The 19522-nt window shown below is 32.3% G+C and overlaps 1 protein-coding gene across 1 annotated transcript; it reads left to right on the top strand.

The window, feature by feature from the left end:
• Window positions 1-178: 178 nt before the first annotated feature.
• LOC139528456 (uncharacterized) lies at window positions 179-17148 on the top strand. The gene is made up of 6 exons (XM_071324434.1): window positions 179-410; window positions 3466-3609; window positions 4767-4835; window positions 7285-7479; window positions 10389-10529; window positions 12663-17148. The coding sequence occupies exons 1-6, from the start codon at window positions 258-260 to the stop codon at window positions 12891-12893; spliced, it is 933 nt and encodes a 310-aa protein (XP_071180535.1). The 5' UTR covers window positions 179-257; the 3' UTR covers window positions 12894-17148.
• Window positions 17149-19522: the final 2374 nt, after the last annotated feature.

Genomic DNA, 19522 nt, shown 5'->3' with positions numbered 1-19522 from the left:
ATGCTTTCTTTAAATTAAATGATATAATCATTGATTTGGAAACCTTTTAGAATAGAATAATAAGTTTTTTTTAAAGTATGATGCATCAGGCACCTTGGCGATTTAACGGCAAGCTTTTTTAAAAGCTGTTACTTTTTGACAAAAGTGTCCATATTCCACAAGAGGTCGCTCCTCAAGCGCTTGTTTCAAACTAACTTCCGGTCGCGCTCCAAAAGCAAAACAACGAAAGCGTTGTTTACCTTTGACTCAATCTCAAGATGACTGATTGTTGCATATTTGATGTTGTTAGAGGATTAGCTCTTCTAGTTGGATTAGCTGCAGGGTCAAAATCTAAAATCTCTGACCTTGTGTTTACAACATGGATAGCATTAGGAATGTTTATCTTCCCCGATTATGTGGTTGGCTATCAGGTCAGACATCAAATTATTCAAGATGGTTTGAAAGGACCGGTTTGAAAGAATAAATCAATGCATATTAATCTTATAGAAAACACAGCTTATAAAAGCTTATTCATAGGTCCTTATGTTATCTTTTGACTATTTGCGGACCATAGTCTATGGTCCGCAAATAGTCAAAAGATAACATAAGGACCTAAGAACTACGGTTCCACAGCTAATTCAGATCCAACTTCAATAAATGATATTAAACAATGTTTTCACAATGTCACCAGAAATCAAAAGCCTGAAAAGACACTATAATTTCACCGCAGGCTCAACTGATATACAATCAAATGAAACATCTTCAACAATGAGTAAAACCAATACTGAAAATGCATAGTCAGCTAAGCAAGGCCCCAAAATGACAAATGCAAAACAATATTCAAACTAAAAAGCGAACAGCCTGATTTATGTATAATGACAATGCACAAAGTAGTGAATAAAAACCAGTGTTCCAGCTAGGTCGTTTTCAGAGGGCGCGGCGCCCGCCCTTTTTTCAGTTGCGCCCTGTGCCCTTTTTAAAGATTTCTAAGCGCCCTGTGCCTTTTTCGTTGCGCCCTGCCCTTTTTGAGATCGACGATGTTTGATTTTGTTCGTTTTGTCGTATGATCCGCCATTACAGATTAATGCGTCCTTGTCAACATTAAAAAGTTAAAAATAGATTTACCTGTGTGATATGTAATACTAGAATCTATTAATTAACAGTGATTTTAACTCATTAAATAAAAACTATATAACATTCTGAGTTTGTTTTTCTTGTCTTATTTACAATCACAATGCCTAAGCGTGAACGACGATTGAAAGAGGAAAGTAAACAAAATAAAGTGACGAACAGAAGTTTAGTCGACTTTTTTAGCACTACGTGAGTTTGTTATATTTTTAATTTCTAATAGTAACTTTTTCCATTTGATTGAAATTGATTCCACTGAAATATAATTATTTTAAAAACTCTTGTGTAAAGACGATACTTGAAAAAAATAACTGGATATCTTTTTTTTTAAATTTTAAATTACTTCTTGGAAAAGACGATAACGGGAAAAAATACTTTATAAAAGATATTTTTTTCAGAAATAGTAATGGAAGTAGTGAAAATGAAAGTCCCAAAAAACTGGATGAAAACTTAAAAAGAAAAAATGAAGAAAGTAGAACTTTTGAATATACGGAAAGCCCCAATAAAAGAAGAAAGCACAATAGTGGACATAAAACTGTTTTTGATTCAAAATGGCAATACGGTAGACCCTGGTTGAAAAACATAGATGATGTTATGATTTGTCAACTGTGTCAAAAGCACAGTAAAGTTGGTGTATGGAGTGACACTGGTTGCAAAACTATACGCCTAGATAAAATAAAAGAACATGAACACTGCTCTGAGCACTTGGCCTCTGATAATAGTGAGTCTGAACAGGAAAATACTGATAAATGCAATCAAAAAATTAACCAAAACTCACGAAGTGCTATTAAAGATGCGTTGAAGGTGATCTACTATTTGGTAGAGCACAATTTATCACTTGATCTTTTTTCTAGCCTTGTTGATCTGAATATTGAACTCAGTTCCTGTAACTTGAACAATTTGAAACTGGCAAAGAATGCTAAATACACATGGACATCATTTTGTGAACTTATAGAGGAAAAAAGCAGTCAAGATAGAACAATCATGGCTTGTATCAAGTTTTTATTAAACAGTAAATTAGGGTTAACTACACTCTACCCTAACATGATTAAGCTACTCAGCACAGCTGCTGTGTTGCCTTTGAGTATATATATGTTACCTATAATCAAAGGAATAAAACAATGTTTGGTTTACATCTTTATTAAAACATGCCTTTTTCAAATGATCTTTCACGCGTTAAATGTGCCCTTTTCAGAACTGACACCCTGCCCTTTTGAAATCCTAGCTGGAACACTGAAAACAAATATGAAACGAATTATAGTTAATTGTACCATTGCAGACTTGTACTGGTCACTAAAAACTAACTCGTATAAATGCAAACTCATACCACTGCTTACTTGTACCACCATGACCACAGTCAATTCATACCATATTGTAAAATTGTACCAACTTATTTACATTTGCATTCAAATGGTGTGTTAATAAGGAATTATGTATAATACTAAGTTTAACACTTTTCCTGGCACTCTTATTTCAGCTATGCATTTTAAGTATAAATAACCAGACAGTGTTGTCGGTTATACATGCAAGTGTTTCCCCTAGTATTTTCCTCGCCAAAAGTGCACATGTGACATATGGTTCGTTGTCAACAAAAGAAAACATGTGCCAATGACACAAACAGAATTTATGTGGTCATCAGTGGAGTCCCCGGTGTCCGCGCGGACGGTGATACCGCTAATTAGCTGATTTCGTTATATCAACACCGTAATGCAAATAAAATTGTTCTTGTTATTGTGTTAGCATTCCAGAGGGATAAAAAAGAATAAAATTGATAAGTTCCAGATTGAAATAATAACTGCAATCCCTAGATTTACCATATTTGGCCAATGTCCATTAAAAAAATACAGCATCAGATAAAATTTGTTTTTACTTAAGTCAAATTTTATCAGATTGAAATAATTTTTGCTCTGCATCCTTGGAAGTGTTCTTGGTTTGAATTTAGCTACCTTTCGTAGCAGTAAATCTTTCCTCTATTCAAAATAAGCTATTTTTGGAAGGCATGCACGAAATCACCGGACATTGGAGGAACTCTCAGAACAGGGGTTTCCCCACTTTTAGACACACATTACACAAAATCTTGAGGGTTAAACCCTACAAACTGATAATTTTATGAAATATAAGTATTTTATAAATGTATTCACACAATATTATCCAATTATTGGTTTTATCAGTTGAATGAAGTGAAGTCATAAGTCTTAGGTGCACGGATACAGTGGACTACACCGTAATTTATACACTTCAAAAATGATATTCATTATCGTGATTATGTACATGTATTACTTAAGGTAAAAATGCATAGAATTCAGTCACTTAATAAATGCACTTAAATAATGAAAATATTTTTTTTTTGAATTATAGGTTTCTGGAAAAACAGATGGATTAATGATCTTCTTCGTCAGATGTACAGGTGCCAGTCAATTAGCCATGACAATGTTTATGTATCTAACCAGGGATACACGTGACGAGACAGTCAAGGGCGCCATCCTGTGGTCAAGAACTCTCGTAAGACATGATAAAACATAAAAATAAACATTATGAATAGCATGGAAATTTTTATATGCAATTTAAACCATGATACATGTACTAAAATGTAACAATAACACAATAAAGATAAATAGGAGAATGCCATTATACATCATGTTTTTGTTTGTTCTACATGTAACATAAGGCCAAATAAAAATATATGTGTGGTTCCAGTTACATACTATTTAAAAACAGGGTCGGTAGGTCAGCAATTTTTTTATTTTTTTTCAAATTTTTCATTTTTGATTGTCATAATACTATTTATCAAAAACAGGGGGTTCAATATACCGCAAGGGGGTTCAAAATACCATATGCGAAAAATGACCATGCGGTATATTGACCCCGGGTTCAATTTTTAGGGGGTTCAAAATACCATATGACACCGGAAAAAAATCTGGTGCTTTCCGAAATTGTTTCCGGTATTATACACGCCCCAACCGGAAGTCCGCCATTTTTACATGTGTTGGTTGTAAAATAAACAGTCATGATAGGTTTTTAGTTAATTTTGTTGCATTCTGTTATGAGTTCTTGAATTTTAGCCGTAACATACTTCTGATGAAAATTTAGATGACAGAAATCTATGAATTTAATTATTTTTTCAAAATTTGATCATTTGAAAATTTATTTTTCAGAATTGAAAAAAAAGTTCTATGGCCAGGGGGTTTTAACTAGGGTCTGTCAGGTAACTGGAACCACACATATATTTTTATTTGGCCTAAATGACATTTAAACTAAAGGCATTGTAAATGGCATTTAAGATCAACACACACTATCTATATGTCATAAAACTGTATACAAAAATTGTAAATACACTACACACAGTGTCATTGTCTAACTTTGAATAACTACATTTAACACATTGTCATAACATTGTATGACTTCACTTAAAAAGTATAATAAATCACTAAAATATTAACACATTATCAATGTCATTACATTTTATAACTACACTACACATATTGTCAATGTCTACAAAATGTACATTACACACTTTATTAATGTCATTACATTGTATAACTATGCTAAACACATTGTTACTACCAAACCACCATCATTATAAATGTGACAGTTTTATGTTTACACAGGGCACAGCTCCTATGTTGATGATTATGATAGTTTTATGTTTATACGTACAGGGCACAGCTCCTATGTTGATGATTATGATTTATGGACAAGTCTACAAAAACAAGGTCTTCGGTCATGGTGTAAGTATATGTACATTCATGTCACACTATTTCTGAATGAAGCATTGTGAGTGTGTAAATTTAACATTTCAATAACATACATTTTATTTTTGTAACAGAGTAAGAATTATTCAACAGTATGACATGTTTGACACGGAAATGAAGTTCATATAATGGAAAAATTCAAGTATTACTGTCGGAGCATTATCAAATGATATGTTGCTACAGGTGGATATTTATTAAACTGGCTGGATAAATAAGTGTCACAATGATGAAATATTGAAACAGATATTAATGAGAGATATTTTAAACACATAATGAATGATCCTTATACATGTTATATCGTGTTATCTGCATCAGTTGACATGGTTGAAATGATATTTCAACAGAAAATAACAATATTGTAAAGTGAAATGACAAAAATGCATAATGACCTGAGCGTTACCCTCCTCATAAAAATCTGGTGGTCGCAATACAAAACACAGCATTTAATGAGCAGCCATATTTGTTAAATCAAAGCAGACAGAGAGAAAAATTTGACGATTATACGTTATTTTTGCGTAAAAAATGAGAAAATCGCGCACAGAGGACTAAGTTTATGATATATATACATGCATTGGTAATAGAATTAAATAAACATTTTGTTTCACCACTCACTCGTTTAATATGACTTTAAATCTGTTGTAATATTTATATTTCTGGAGACTATGTTTTTTAAGAGAATTTGAAGGGATAAAGGTTCATTTCATTTTAGAATATTTTGGATATTGGGTAATTTCATTGTTCATACCCCAAAATAAAAATAATGTTACATCATTCATGTCATTGGTAATTGTGTAGGTTATTATTATACCCCACGCAACGAAGTTGCAGAGGGTATAATGTTTTTGACCCGTCCGTCAGTCCTGTTTCTTGTCATCGCAACTCCTCTCAAACCACACAACAGAGTTTCACAAAACCTTTTCAGATAAAAAGGACATACTATGTAGTTGTGCATATCGACGGGAAATTGCGATTCAATTTTTTTTCTAGGAGTTACGCCCCTTTGAACTTATTTACTTTAATGTACTACTGCAACAGTTTGTCATCGCAACTCCTCTCAAACCACACAACAGAATTTCATGAAACCTTTTCAGATAAAAAGGACATACTATGTAGTTGTGCATATCGACGGGAAATTGCGATTCAATTTTTTTTCTAGGAGTTACACCCCTTTGAACTTATTTACTTTAATGTACTACTGCAACAGTTTGTCATCGCAACTCCTCTCAAACCACACAACAGAATTTCACGAAACCTTTCAGATAATAAGGACATACTATGTAGTTGTGCATATCGACGGGAAATTGCGATTCAATTTTTTTTCTAGGAGTTACGCCCCTTTGAACTTATTTACTTTAATGTATTACTGCAACAGTTTGTCATCGCAACTCCTCTCAAACCACACAACAGAATTTCACGAAACCTTTTCAGATAATTAGGACATTCTATGTAGTTGTGCATATCGACGGGAAATTGCGATTCAATATTTTTTCTAGGAGTTACGCCCCTTTGAACTTATTTACTTTAATATACTACTGCAACAGTTTGTCATCGCAACTCCTCTCAAACCACACAACAGAATTTCATAAAACTTTGTAGATAATAAGGACATTCTATGTAGATGTGCATATCAACAGGAAATTACGGTTCAATTTTTTTTCTAGGAGTTATGCCCCTTTGAACTTATTTGCTTCAATGTACTTCTGCAAAAGTTTGTAATCTCAACTCCTCTGAAAACACACAACAGAATTTCATGAAATTTTGTAGATAATAAGGACATACTATGTATATTGACAGGAAATTATTATTCAATATTTTTTCTTATACAATTTTTTTTTCTTGTACTTATTTAATTTCTCCAATGACAATGTGGGGACGTGGGGTATGTGAGCGTGCTCACTAAGGTTCTTTAATTAAAAGTAAGAAGATTAACACATGGTTTGGTTGCCAATATAATGAGACAACTCTTCTTAGTAGACTCTTAGTAGACCTAATGACACATAAATTAACATTTATAGGTCACCGTAAACCTTCAGCAATCAGTTTCTGTTTATTGAATACTATTTTTGTATCTGCCCTTTCAATTTCCACAATATGGTCACTTACTTTTAATTTAGTAAATCTTTTCCTTGTTATTAAGTTATTTTCTTTAAAGTTTCATATTTCTTTTTATATTAACTATCTTTAAAGTTTCATATTTTATTTTATATTAACTATATGATGTATATAGATAAAGGATTTATTATTTTCTGCTAAGTAAAACTTATACTGCATAGTCAGCTATAAAAGGCTGTATAAATTTGTATGATTTTGAAAACTTTCTCAGAATGCTACAGATTCTGAATGGCAAATTGCATAAAAATGCCAGTAATAACTTTTATAAAAATCAGCTAATTATTTATAGATGTATGCTTTGTCTTATTTTCAGAACTTGTGGTTTTTCCTGCCATTTTTTATCAGTATTTGGATCTATAATGTTTACCAGATGCACACCCCACCACCAGCTGTTGGACGTAGAGAACAGAAGGGATTTGTCAGCATCCTGTTAAGAGTGTATTTTCTGGTTATCTTTGTAGTAGGTCTACAAGGTCTGGCATTCCCAAACTCAATCATGTTTTTTATGGTATGTGACTTTATATAGTAATTTACTATTTTCTACAGAACTTCTTGTTTTTTCTTTACAAACTTATGGTCATATCAACTTGTAAACATCATTCTTGGTTTACTTTTGAAAAATAATGATTGGGTTATCTTTCTTAGCTCAAAATTAATCTACAAAGTAAACAATCCCATGCTGTTCTCCTTCTTTATAGACGAATAGACATAGATGCAGTATGGCTTTATTCTAAATTGAAAAGAAAGAATGAAGAAGAAAATGCTGCACCATATTTTAAGTAAATTGTATTATTTACTAGTACAACTGAATATATTCTCTCTATATTACTATGTAATACATTTCTTCTAAAAATCATGTTTGATATTTACAACATTTGACTGTTTGAGGCTTAAATTAAAATATTGTTTGTTTGCCCTTTACCGACCGACCCTATAAGTTTGTTCTGACTGAAAATCTTTTATTTGTATTTACCAGCAATATTTCATTTTTAATTTTTTTTTCGTTCCTACCAAAAATCTTATATTTGTATTTCCGGCTTAAAACTTTTTTTACCGGAATCCTCAAGTTTTATCTTCCCTGTATAAGGTTAAGTCTGTTTGGTATGAACACTTGCATTTAGAGAGATTGAAATCGATGTTGAAATTTTTTGAAATCATGATATGACGAACGTTGCCCTGTGTCTTTATACTTGAAGAGCAGGGTTCATTCAAAAAAGTTCGTCCAAAATAGTAGTGCATACAATGTATGAACATGATGAATTAACTACTTGCACATTCTACATGATAATATCCCAGTAACTTTAATAGTTGTAAAGATCAGTAAAATCATACTTAATAAAAGCAAATACAGACAAAAATGATATCATGCAGATTTTGTATCTATAAAATAAAATATTATACCTACCTGCCTACCCTGTTAGGATCGGAAAAGGGCAAACAAACAATATTTTAATTTAGGCCTGATGACTATTTTTCTTTAAGAACATGAAGAAAATAATATATAAAAAAAAAATCTCTCGCATATATGTGCATTGTAAATTTATCGAAACACACATATGTTATATATATTTATATATATATAAATGTCTAAGAATATAACTTAAACACGCTAATTAATACATTAAAAAGTTCTATTAGATTTTGAATAGAAATACGCAATATTTCGCTAAACAAATTAGCTTCATCAGGCGTGTGCATCTCTCAAGGTGAAATCGCATGCATGACAAAAAAATATTTTTGTAGTTTTATCTATACAAGATTTGAGGAAAAGAGTAACATATTTATTGATGTTACATCAAATATGTTTGTTGCTACAACTACATAAAGTTGGAATAAAAGTTTAACACATTTATAGATGTTCGATGAATTGTATGAATTTCTATAAATTAATTTGTATGATTTCAAGATAATTATGATTTTGATTTGCTTTTAAATCTTTTTTCGTCTCTCTCATTGAGTCCATCAGGTTCAAGAGTTCGTAACTGGTGCATCAAAAATCTCTCTCTCTTTTGTCTTCCTTAATGTGTATCCCAATTTTGATTTTTATGCCCCACCTACAATAGTACAGGGGCATTATGTTTTCTTGTCTGTGCGTCCGTTCGTCCCTCTGTTTGTCCGTTCGTTCGTTCAGTTTCAGGTTAAAGTTTTTGGTCGTGGAAGTTTTTGATGAAGTTGAAGTCCAATCAAACTGAAACTTAGTATATATGTTCCTTATGATATGATCTTTCTAATTTTAATGTCAAATTAGAGTTCTGACCCCAATTTCACGGTCCACTGAACATAGAAAATGATAGTGCGAGTGGGGCTTCCGTGTACTGAGGACACATTCTTGTTTTTTAATGATTTGAAATGTGACGTTTTCAAAATCATGTCCTGCTCTTAAAAGGTGTCTTGTAATTGGGCAGTTTCTTTCTTTTGTATAAAATGACCGATGGTTAACTTATTTAGTCAGATATTAAATGGTGTTTCTGTTTCACCAACATATTGTAATTTGCAAGTTCCACATGCATGTTTGACATGTTAGATCATAAACGCAATTTTGTGTTTTGCAATTTGATGTAAATATGTTGTATTTTTTCTTTGTGACTGTGCTGACGAATTGGGTTTCTATGTTGGCGACTTTGTAGCACTTACAATTGCCCCTTCCGCATGGTTTATAACGTCTGATTGTTGATATCTCCTGTTTAGATACTTTAGATGTTCTAGAATATCTTTGAAGTTTTTGGGTCTGGGGTAAGCCATAACGGGAGGTGATGGAAAAATCTCTTTTAAGAAGGATCATTTTCAATAAGACGCCAGTGTTTGTGGACAATGGATGAAAGATTTGTCAGGTCAGGATGGAAGCTAACAACAAACGGGATTTTATTTGTCTGGGCCGTCTTTTCTTTGTAATCAAGTAGGTTTGTTTACCGAAAGCTTCTGAAATATTTTTGTTCTTATAACCTCTTGATTTAAATTGCTGTCTGAGTTGCCCGAAACGATGGTTTAATTTTGATTCCAATGAACAAATCCGTTTTAACCTGATGGCTTGGCTGTACAGAATGCTCAGGGAGAAGTGTTTTGGGTGACAACTTTTCGGAGAGAGAAATTGGAGTTTATCAGTTTTTGGTGTATATATATATATATATATATATATATAAAGGCTTTACAGTCAAATGTTTATAACCTAATAAATCTAAATATTCAAGGGTGAGAATGTAACTATTTAAGATTTAACATAAAATATAAACCATAGGAATGGTATCAAATTAAAAGTTAAATTGAATATAGAATTATTATATGAAGATCATGAAGATGGCTTGCACTCAGCTATTGATAAAATGACATTTGCATTTTAAAAAACCCAAAAACGTTATTTTCAACAGAAAAATGTTTATATGTAAAAACATAATATTTATATTTTATCTTTGATTTCAGAATACTACACCACAGTTCATACATCAGCACTTTGTTCGTGTGTTGTGTGCATCTGATTTCTCCGCCATATTTCTTATCTGGTATGCACCAAGTTTTCTACGGGATGATGACAGGAAGGCTCTCTTCATCTCCCATCTGGCAGTAAGTTCATTGAAGTTATAGAGATATATACAACAATGAAAAGAGTAATTGTATAAAGTTGTGCATGTATTTCTCGCAGGACTTATTTAATCTCACTTTAATGAATCATTGATAATATATAAATTATTAAAAAGAAGATGTAGGATTTCCAATGAGACAATTCTTCACAAGAGACCAAATGACACAAAAATTAATAACTAAAATTCACCATACAATTATGTTGCCTATGTGCATTGATAATACTGACATCTGTTCTAGTTTCAGTCTAGAAATTTATCTTACCCATTGCATGAAATGAAAAGGGACATCTTAACATGGATACAAGTTTTAAGATGGCACTTAACCAAACTGTAATGGCTTACTTAACAAAGGAGAACCAGTTCTGTTTTCAGACCTCAGGTCTTGTAGTTATTAGCCTCCTGGTTGTATAGAACCAGTTCTGTTTTCAGACCTCAGGTCTTGTAGTTATTAGCCTCCTGGTTGTATAGAACCAGTTCTGTTTTCAGACCTCAGGTCTTGTAGTTATTAGCCTCCTGGTTGTATAGAACCAGTTCTGTTTTCAGACCTCAGGTCTTGTAGTTATTAGCCTCCTGGTTGTATAGAACCAGTTCTGTTTTCAGACCTCAGGTCTTGTAGTTATTAGCCTCCTGGTTGTATAGAACCAGTTCTGTTTTCAGACCTCAGGTCTTGTAGTTATTAGCCTCCTGGTTGTATAGAACCAGTTCTGTTTTCAGACCTCAGGTCTTGTAGTTATTAGCCTCCTGGTTGTATAGAACCAGTTCTGTTTTCAGACCTCAGGTCTTGTAGTTATTAGCCTCCTGGTTGTATAGAACCAGTTCTGTTTTCAGACCTCAGGTCTTGTAGTTATTAGCCTCCTGGTTGTATAGAACCAGTTCTGTTTTCAGACCTCAGGTCTTGTAGTTATTAGCCTCCTGGTTGTATAGAACCAGTTCTGTTTTCAGACCTCAGGTCTTGTAGTTATTAGCCTCCTGGTTGTATAGAACCAGTTCTGTTTTCAGACCTCAGGTCTTGTAGTTATTAGCCTCCTGGTTGTATAGAACCAGTTCTGTTTTCAGACCTCAGGTCTTGTAGTTATTAGCCTCCTGGTTGTATAGAACCAGTTCTGTTTTCAGACCTTAGGTCTTGTAGTCATTTTCCTCCTGGTTGTATAGAACCAGTTCTGTTTTCAGACCTCAGGTCCTGTAGTTATTAGCCTCCTGGTTGTATAGAACCAGTTCTGTTTTCAGACCTCAGGTCTTGTAGTTATTAGCCTCCTGGTTGTATAGAACCAGTTCTGTTTTCAGACCTCAGGTCTTGTAGTTATTAGCCTCCTGGTTGTATAGAGAACCAGTTCTGTTTTCAGACCTCAGGTCTTGTAGTTATTAGCCTCCTGGTTGTATAGAGAACCAGTTCTGTTTTCAGACCTCAGGTCTTGTAGTTATTAGCCTCCTGGTTGTATAGAGAACCAGTTCTGTTTTCAGACCTCAGGTCCTGTAGTTATTAGCCTCCTGGTTGTATAGAACCAGTTCTGTTTTCAGACCTCAGGTCTTGTAGTTATTAGCCTCCTGGTTGTATAGAACCAGTTCTGTTTTCAGACCTCAGGTCTTGTAGTTATTAGCCTCCTGGTTGTATAGAGAACCAGTTCTGTTTTCAGACCTCAGGTCCTGTAGTTATTAGCCTCCTGGTTGTATAGAACCAGTTCTGTTTTCAGACCTCAGGTCCTGTAGTTATTAGCCTCCTGGTTGTATAGAACCAGTTCTGTTTTCAGACCTCAGGTCCTGTAGTTATTAGCCTCCTGGTTGTATAGAACCAGTTCTGTTTTCAGACCTCAGGTCTTGTAGTTATTAGCCTCCTGGTTGTATATTTTGTTGAAATAGCTGTAGATGTACGTTATTAGTTTGTTTTCAGTTATCCAACTTCTGAAACTACTTTTTTGTAGCAATGGACTTGGTCTGATCATACGAAATGAATATTTGAAAACTGCATCTTTTAAGTCTTGTTATTACATATGCATACAATATAAGTCTTTATAGTATTGCTCAATAGTTTCAGAAATCAGTTGTCCTCATTTTAAGACGTAGTACTTTTGTAAGTTCAGTAATGTTTTTCTAGCATACAACTTTTTTCTTTTAGGCAGCAGGACTTGGAATCCTCAGTCTCCTTGCTGCCTGCTTTGTTGACCATGCTATAGAGGTATCACAGATGTACTGGATCCTCCTGTTCATGACTCCCGTCCTCATACCAGCTATTGGACTGGGTCTGATTCTACAGAATGAACGTTCAAAGAATGCAGTGTTTACTACCATGACTACACCTTCTCATTATATCACAAGATCTATCAGTAATCAGGTTAAGACAGAGTAGTGTTGAATTCACATTCATGACATTAAGAAAACAACTTTTCTTTTCACATGTTTAATTGTTTTCATATATGTTTTGGTAGAATGAAACTTGCATGGTATGAAAATAAACTTCATGGAGAATATATTTTTTAGATACATAACTGGTTATTAACTTTTTATATGAAAATAGGAATGAAGGACAGGTTTATATTAGGAGATGAAGCATAATAATACTTGTTATTTAAATTAACTAATGTTGACATTATATATGTAGGACTCTTAAGTGCGATGGTACTCTAAAGTGCGATGGTCACGCTAAAGTGCGATGGTCACGCTAAAGTGCGATGGTCACGCTAAAGTGCGATGGTCACGCTAAAGTGCGATGGTCTACGCTAAAGTGCGATGGTTGTTTGTTTGCTAAAGAACGATTAAATATCACGCTGAAGTTTAATGGATCAAAAGGGTAATTAATGTTAAAGGGCTTAAAACTTTAAGCAACACGGATGTTAATAAATAATCTTTTTGCAAAAGCTAGTATGCTTAGGTTTTATAACATATGTGATAGACTTTGTAATTACCGGTAGGCTGAAGTGATTGTTTTTAAATCAAGAAGAACGACCACGTAGTTATTGCTAAAATGTTAATTTAAGTGGGACAAAAATCTATATATTCTGTATATGATTTTTTTTTAAATTCGGGCTGGTATCAAATATTTTGATACTTAGCGTGTCTTGCCGTTCACACAGTCTATCACTAATGTGAACATCCCCCTGAAAGTCGTCATTGTAAATTACAAATTCGAAATTCGTTTATTGTGTTAAATTTATCTGTTTAAAAATATTTGATTACCAAGCTTTCTCACTCCTTTTTTGCAGTGAGCACAAATAAAATGTACAAACTAATGTTTTAGCGGACAATATATGATTTACGCATGAAAAAATGTACCTTTATTTCACTGACTTTACTTTTTAATAAAATCGATAGAATTTTAACAGGGACCGCAAGTAAACTGCAACATAAACAATGATTTTAATGTATCCATTAGCTTCTAATAGAAACAAGTTAAAGGGTACTTATGCACTTTAAGTTGTTTAAAATCAAATATTCTACAATTTTCTTACAGCATGTTCATTTTTGTGTTTGTATAAACGACTGTTCACGTCATAATCCATAGTACGTTTATTACATCTATACTTTCGCGGACAATCCCACTTTAGCGTATAGAGGCATCGCACTTTAGCACAGACCATCCCACTTTAGCATGACCATCGTACTTTAGGTTCCCCATCGTACTTTAGAGTCCTACATATATATATAATTAGTATTCACAAGACATTTGGATTGCCTAAGTTGTTCATGTTAAAATAGGGAGATGTGATATGATAACCAAGTAGACAAAGATCCATTAAATACTACAAGAACTTTTTAACAATCAATGATGAAATGAAATGGAAAAAAGAAAAATACATATTGTTGACCTTTATTGTCCTCAAATGATTTTGAAATAAAACTGATTTTCAAAATTTGTGAAATTTCAACAAGAATATGACATTAAAATGATATGGATGTCTAATTAAAAATGATGGAATTTGTTCATCCTTTGTCAGATATAGTTTTTGATGTATGTTCAAAAATATAATAAAAATGATAGGTCACATTGCATTTTCTCAAGCTACAGGTTGTGACAAAATGACATATTTTGTATGGATTATACAGGAAAAAACATCATTATGTGGTTAAAAACTAAACAAAATGATAGAATTGTAAAATAAAATACGAGAAGATAGTTACATGTATCAGTAAATGCTTTCATAATTTAAAAGAAAAGATAGGGTCACCAAACGTTTTTTTCTGGCTAGAATACAAAATTGCAAAATTCCATGTAGATTCCTTCAGAAATTGCACTTTTTTAGTGTTAACTCCCTTTTAAATGTCAATTTCAAAAAAATAAAAAATCAAGTAAAAATAATCAATACGTTTACCAATACTTATATTTAAAAGTTATAATCATTTATATTTGTTCTTTTAAATGAAAATTCACATAATAGTAATATGTATTCCTGCATCTAATTTTGCTAACTTAATTGAAAATCTGGACCTTAGGTTCTCTGTTTTTTACAATCCAAGATGGAGAAAGACACCCATACCACCTTAAGTGTAATTTCTGGACAATGGAACATCATACAAAATATGTCATTGAAGGAAAAGTTTATTGTTTGCTACCATATCTGTTGTTAAATAATTGATAGTAGAAAATACAATGTTTTACTCACAATTGGCAGCAATTATTCTTTCATTTTCTAGATATATGAATGATGAACTCAAATTTTAAAGTGCAGAATTTTTTTTTACTATAGATAAAATGAAGGATTTAATGAATCTCAGGTATACAATCAGTTGTTCTGCAACAATGTTTTAAGTTTAAAGGAGCTTTTAGTTTACATTTGATCATAGATAGGATCATATTGACGTAATCACCTTGTGAAAATCAGCAACTCTTGTCTAGAGAGTTTGCAAAATTTTAACTTTTGATGTCATACAATCACTTTCACATTGCCGAAATAATTCTGTTCTGTCATAAAAAAATTAGGCAAACCTTCTTAATGCCCAATAATAGCAAAGAAAAATCTGCATTGAATCATGGTTTATGTGGTGTATTTTGATAAATGTATTTTTTCAATCATTCATGATCACATAGAATTTCTATATTTATATATAGAATAATTCCAAGAAGGCAGCTACACTTCTTATTTATTGAAGTACATGTATGATGACACATTTAATTAAGCAAATAGGACTACATGTTTATGATTAGATTAACAAATGTATGTATTTTTTGGATTTTCAATAGTGATTTGTATTAATTTACTGTGACAAATTACTCTTATTTTTTAACTAAATTTAATTATGAAATATGAGCAATTAAATTTTTTTTTAAAATCTACTATTTAATCATATGGTTCTTCCAAAAATTATAGTGTTAAGGTATGGAAGGAATTCAAATTATTTTAATGTGTGTGGTTGCATTTTCCTTAGGATTTTGTATGTATAAAAAGTAAAATGAAAATTTATGTTAAGATTGGTTTGGGTAAAAAAAAAGAATTCTCCCATGCACTTCGTGTGTTTTTGACTTGTACGTTTTAATTGAACTACTCATCTAGGTAATACTATCCAGTATTCTAGTAATTTGATGAGTTACTAGCTATGGATAAAAAAAAAGTGGCATTGTGTCAGTGTTTTAATAGTACATTGTTTTAAAATTCAGGCAATATGCAAATACATGAAAGCAACAAATGTTTTATTTATTTGTTTTTTAATGATAAGTTTTTGTATGGATGCTTTAGAGATTGATGTAGTTTCCTGTTTTTATTTTACATATTAATTGTAGTGTGCTGTTCATAATGCTTCTGTTTTTACTTTTTGAGTAGATCTGATAGTTTAAGGACAACCACTATAAATAGAAAAGTCAATAGTAATTAGAATGCAGTTTTATAAGCATGGGAACATCTCATTTTCATTTACATAATTTGACCCTGCCTTCTCAGACATTGTTCATTGACTTTAAAACTTTTGTTTTGTTTAGATGTTAAAGTTTGTGGATAGGTCAGTTTAATTGATATTTGTTATGCAGTTGTATAAGAATAAGATATCTCATCAAAATTACATGCAGGTGTCGCCAGTTTATTTACATGGTAACACACAGATCCGTTTGTTTTCTACTTTTATCTACTGACCAGCATTTAATTATGACCAAAGGGCTGTAACTCAGAAAATTTTCTTGAATATGAAGTACCATGTTTCTTTTCTGATTATACACTTTACTGGAAAAGTGTTCATGGTGAAAAATAAGCTTAGCACTAAATTTGTCCACTCATTTTGTGTGAATGTACCTATTGTATTTTGTGTACCTATTTATCATTTACATAGTTAGAATAGTATGAAATATATACAATCAGTAACCTCCACATGTCAGAACATCTTTTTAAATGTATCTGTATCCATGGTATAAAAAAGATTATATATTTTTTAAAGTGTACTGATTCTGACCAAAGTTTTGTGTAAAACAACTTTTTGAATTTACATTTTGAATGTTAACTAAACAAATTTTTCTTTTTATAGTTTCTTTGTCATCAATTTTGTGCCATAGTCACTGGAAATCTTTTTTAAACTTTGATTTTAAAAATATTGTTTTATGACATTTAATCCAATGAAATGTATTTTCAATGTTCATTTTGGGTTGTTTTACCTTAACTGATAATAATAAATAGTAAAAATTCTTTGGAATTTTTCTTTAAGCCAAATGATATAAACTGAAGTCAATGGTATTGAATTGTCACCAGTCAAGTCTTCATATAGAACCCCAACCAACTTGCAATGGGAAAAAAATCCCAGAATTTGTAGATTAAAAAATGACATGCATATCAGCCATATAACACAATGTATAATCTAAATAAAAGAAAAAGCAACATAAAATCAAATGTCCATGACAATCCCTGTTACCTTGGATATACGAAGCATAGTCAGGTTGTCTTCCTTATTATACAGAAACAAATTACCATGATATAGGTAAAAAGCCATGCTTTGAATAAAAAAATCTAAAACAGATGATTGAAGACACATTCTTAGAATTTAGTCTGTTAAATTTTTGCTGGAGAGCTGACCATTGTCAGAATATATAATCAGATATCATGTATTCATGTAAATTGGCATTGGTTAAATATAGCAGTGGATGGATTTTTGATTTTTTTTTCATGGACCAAGTTCGACCAACATATATTACTCAGTTTATCTTCAGATTTAAAATAACTATAAGTAAATGTATTGTTCAGACTAGTTAATTATGTCTGACCATGAGGCTCTTAAATTTAAGTCTTACTATCAGCTAAGCTTAATTACTTTGATTGATATACAATGAAAACTCAGAGGTGCAGACCTAGCTATAAATACCAAATATAGTCGACCTAGAAATACTGACATGAAAACTTGACCATCAGTATACCATAAGCTTTGTGTTGAGGTGAAATGACTTCTGTTAGAAAGACATGTTCATCTCATGTTGCAGAGCTGACCAATCTATAAGAAATATTTGCCTATTTGAATATAGACCTGCAAATATCCAACAGTATATGTAAATACAATCCATTTTTTCTTTAGATAAAAACAGAAATTTGTCTTTTATTGTTTAGATTTGGTTAGTTTCTTCATTGCCATGAATCAAAAGTTAACATTATTTGTCTTTAGAATCAACCTTAGGTAAACATGTGTTTCCGACAGAAGTCATCTGGCCTAAACATGGAGTCAGGATACAAGAAGCATTAAGAATAACACATTATTAACTTGGTGCATCTGATCTGCTTTCCTTGATTTAACCCCCAGGACTGCTGGAAAGATAAAAGTGGTGTATAAATATCGGGATTGCTAAATGACTAAAACAGGGCATAAACGAAAATGGAAAAACTAGCGACCTTCAACTCTAAGCAAAAGTTTTAATATCAGGGACAAACTGTCAGAGAATTGGAACCTTAATTTAAATTGATAAACCGAAAATTTTAGTAATGTATATGTCGTGTACAAGTTGCGATTTTGTACAGGTTATAACCTGTACACAAATATTGTACATGTTATAATTTGTACAATGCTAAAATACAAGTTATAACATGTACAAAAGTACCTCAAACATGTTATAACATGCACAAAATATTGCTAAAAAATGGTTCTAACCTGTACAAAATTTTAGAATAAATTTAAATAAAGCTGATTATACATTTGAAATTTATTACATAATTGAGAACAATAATCAAATGCAAAAGAAGGTGCATTATTTACAGCATGCATAAAATACTACATTTCATATATATTTCTTGTTGCTACAAGAAAGAGACATGTGACACCTTGAGTTACACAAAACTTTCATTCTTCTACATTTACACCTACCGTACTTACAACTGCCTTTCTTACACTGACAATGCACAAAGTCTTGCCCTTCACTCAACGATATCTTACGCACTATCTCTCTCACACTCATATCACTCATTGGGACTTTACACACTTTTAAGGTTGAATTTGCAAAGAATTGAACCTGGTTTCTACTTAAGTATCCCTTTATTTGTCCAACTTTAGTTCCAATTTTATATCGCCATGTTCATTGACATTCATCACCACGCCTTTTATGTTTCTCTTGTCGGCAGGGCCCCTATCAATGGACGGAATTTGAATGATGACGTTGTCCCCCTGGGAGAGAACAGTTAGTCTAGCTTTTGTGTTTTTTGTCAGGGCATCAGCTTGTTCCTGTTGGTCAGAATGTGCCCTCTTTCGTGCACGCTTGATGTCAATATTTGAAATGTCACATAAATCCTGACTACTATTGTCATGAGGAAGATCACCACCAGAAAGCGCTCTCTTACGAGGAAGTATAGCAGTAGATCTCAACTTTTACACGACATATATAAATAAACTCATCATAGATACCAGGACTAAATTTCGTATATACGCCAGACGCGCGTTTCGTCTACAATAACGGCAACAGTAGTATACCGCTGTTCAAAACTCGTAAATCTATATATATGGACAAAACACAAAATTTGGGTAACAAACTAAAACTGAGGGAAATGCATTAAATATAAGAGGAGAACAACGACACAACATTAAAAT

The sequence above is a fragment of the Mytilus edulis genome, chromosome 6, assembly GCF_963676685.1.
Source record: "Mytilus edulis chromosome 6, xbMytEdul2.2, whole genome shotgun sequence".
NCBI classification, from domain to species: Eukaryota; Metazoa; Mollusca; class Bivalvia; order Mytilida; family Mytilidae; genus Mytilus; species Mytilus edulis.
The sequence above is the reverse complement of the archived record's forward strand: the minus strand, read 5'-3'. Positions and strand labels throughout refer to the sequence as shown.

Coding starts and splice junctions, on each gene's coding strand:
- LOC139528456 (XM_071324434.1), top strand. CDS start 258: ATGACTGATTGTTGCATATTTGATGTTGTTAGAGGATTAGCTCTTCTA. Junction 3,610..4,766: donor TCCTGTGGTCAAGAACTCTC/GTAAGACATGAT, acceptor TTATACGTACAG/GGCACAGCTCCTATGTTGAT. Junction 10,530..12,662: donor TCTTCATCTCCCATCTGGCA/GTAAGTTCATTG, acceptor TTTTTCTTTTAG/GCAGCAGGACTTGGAATCCT.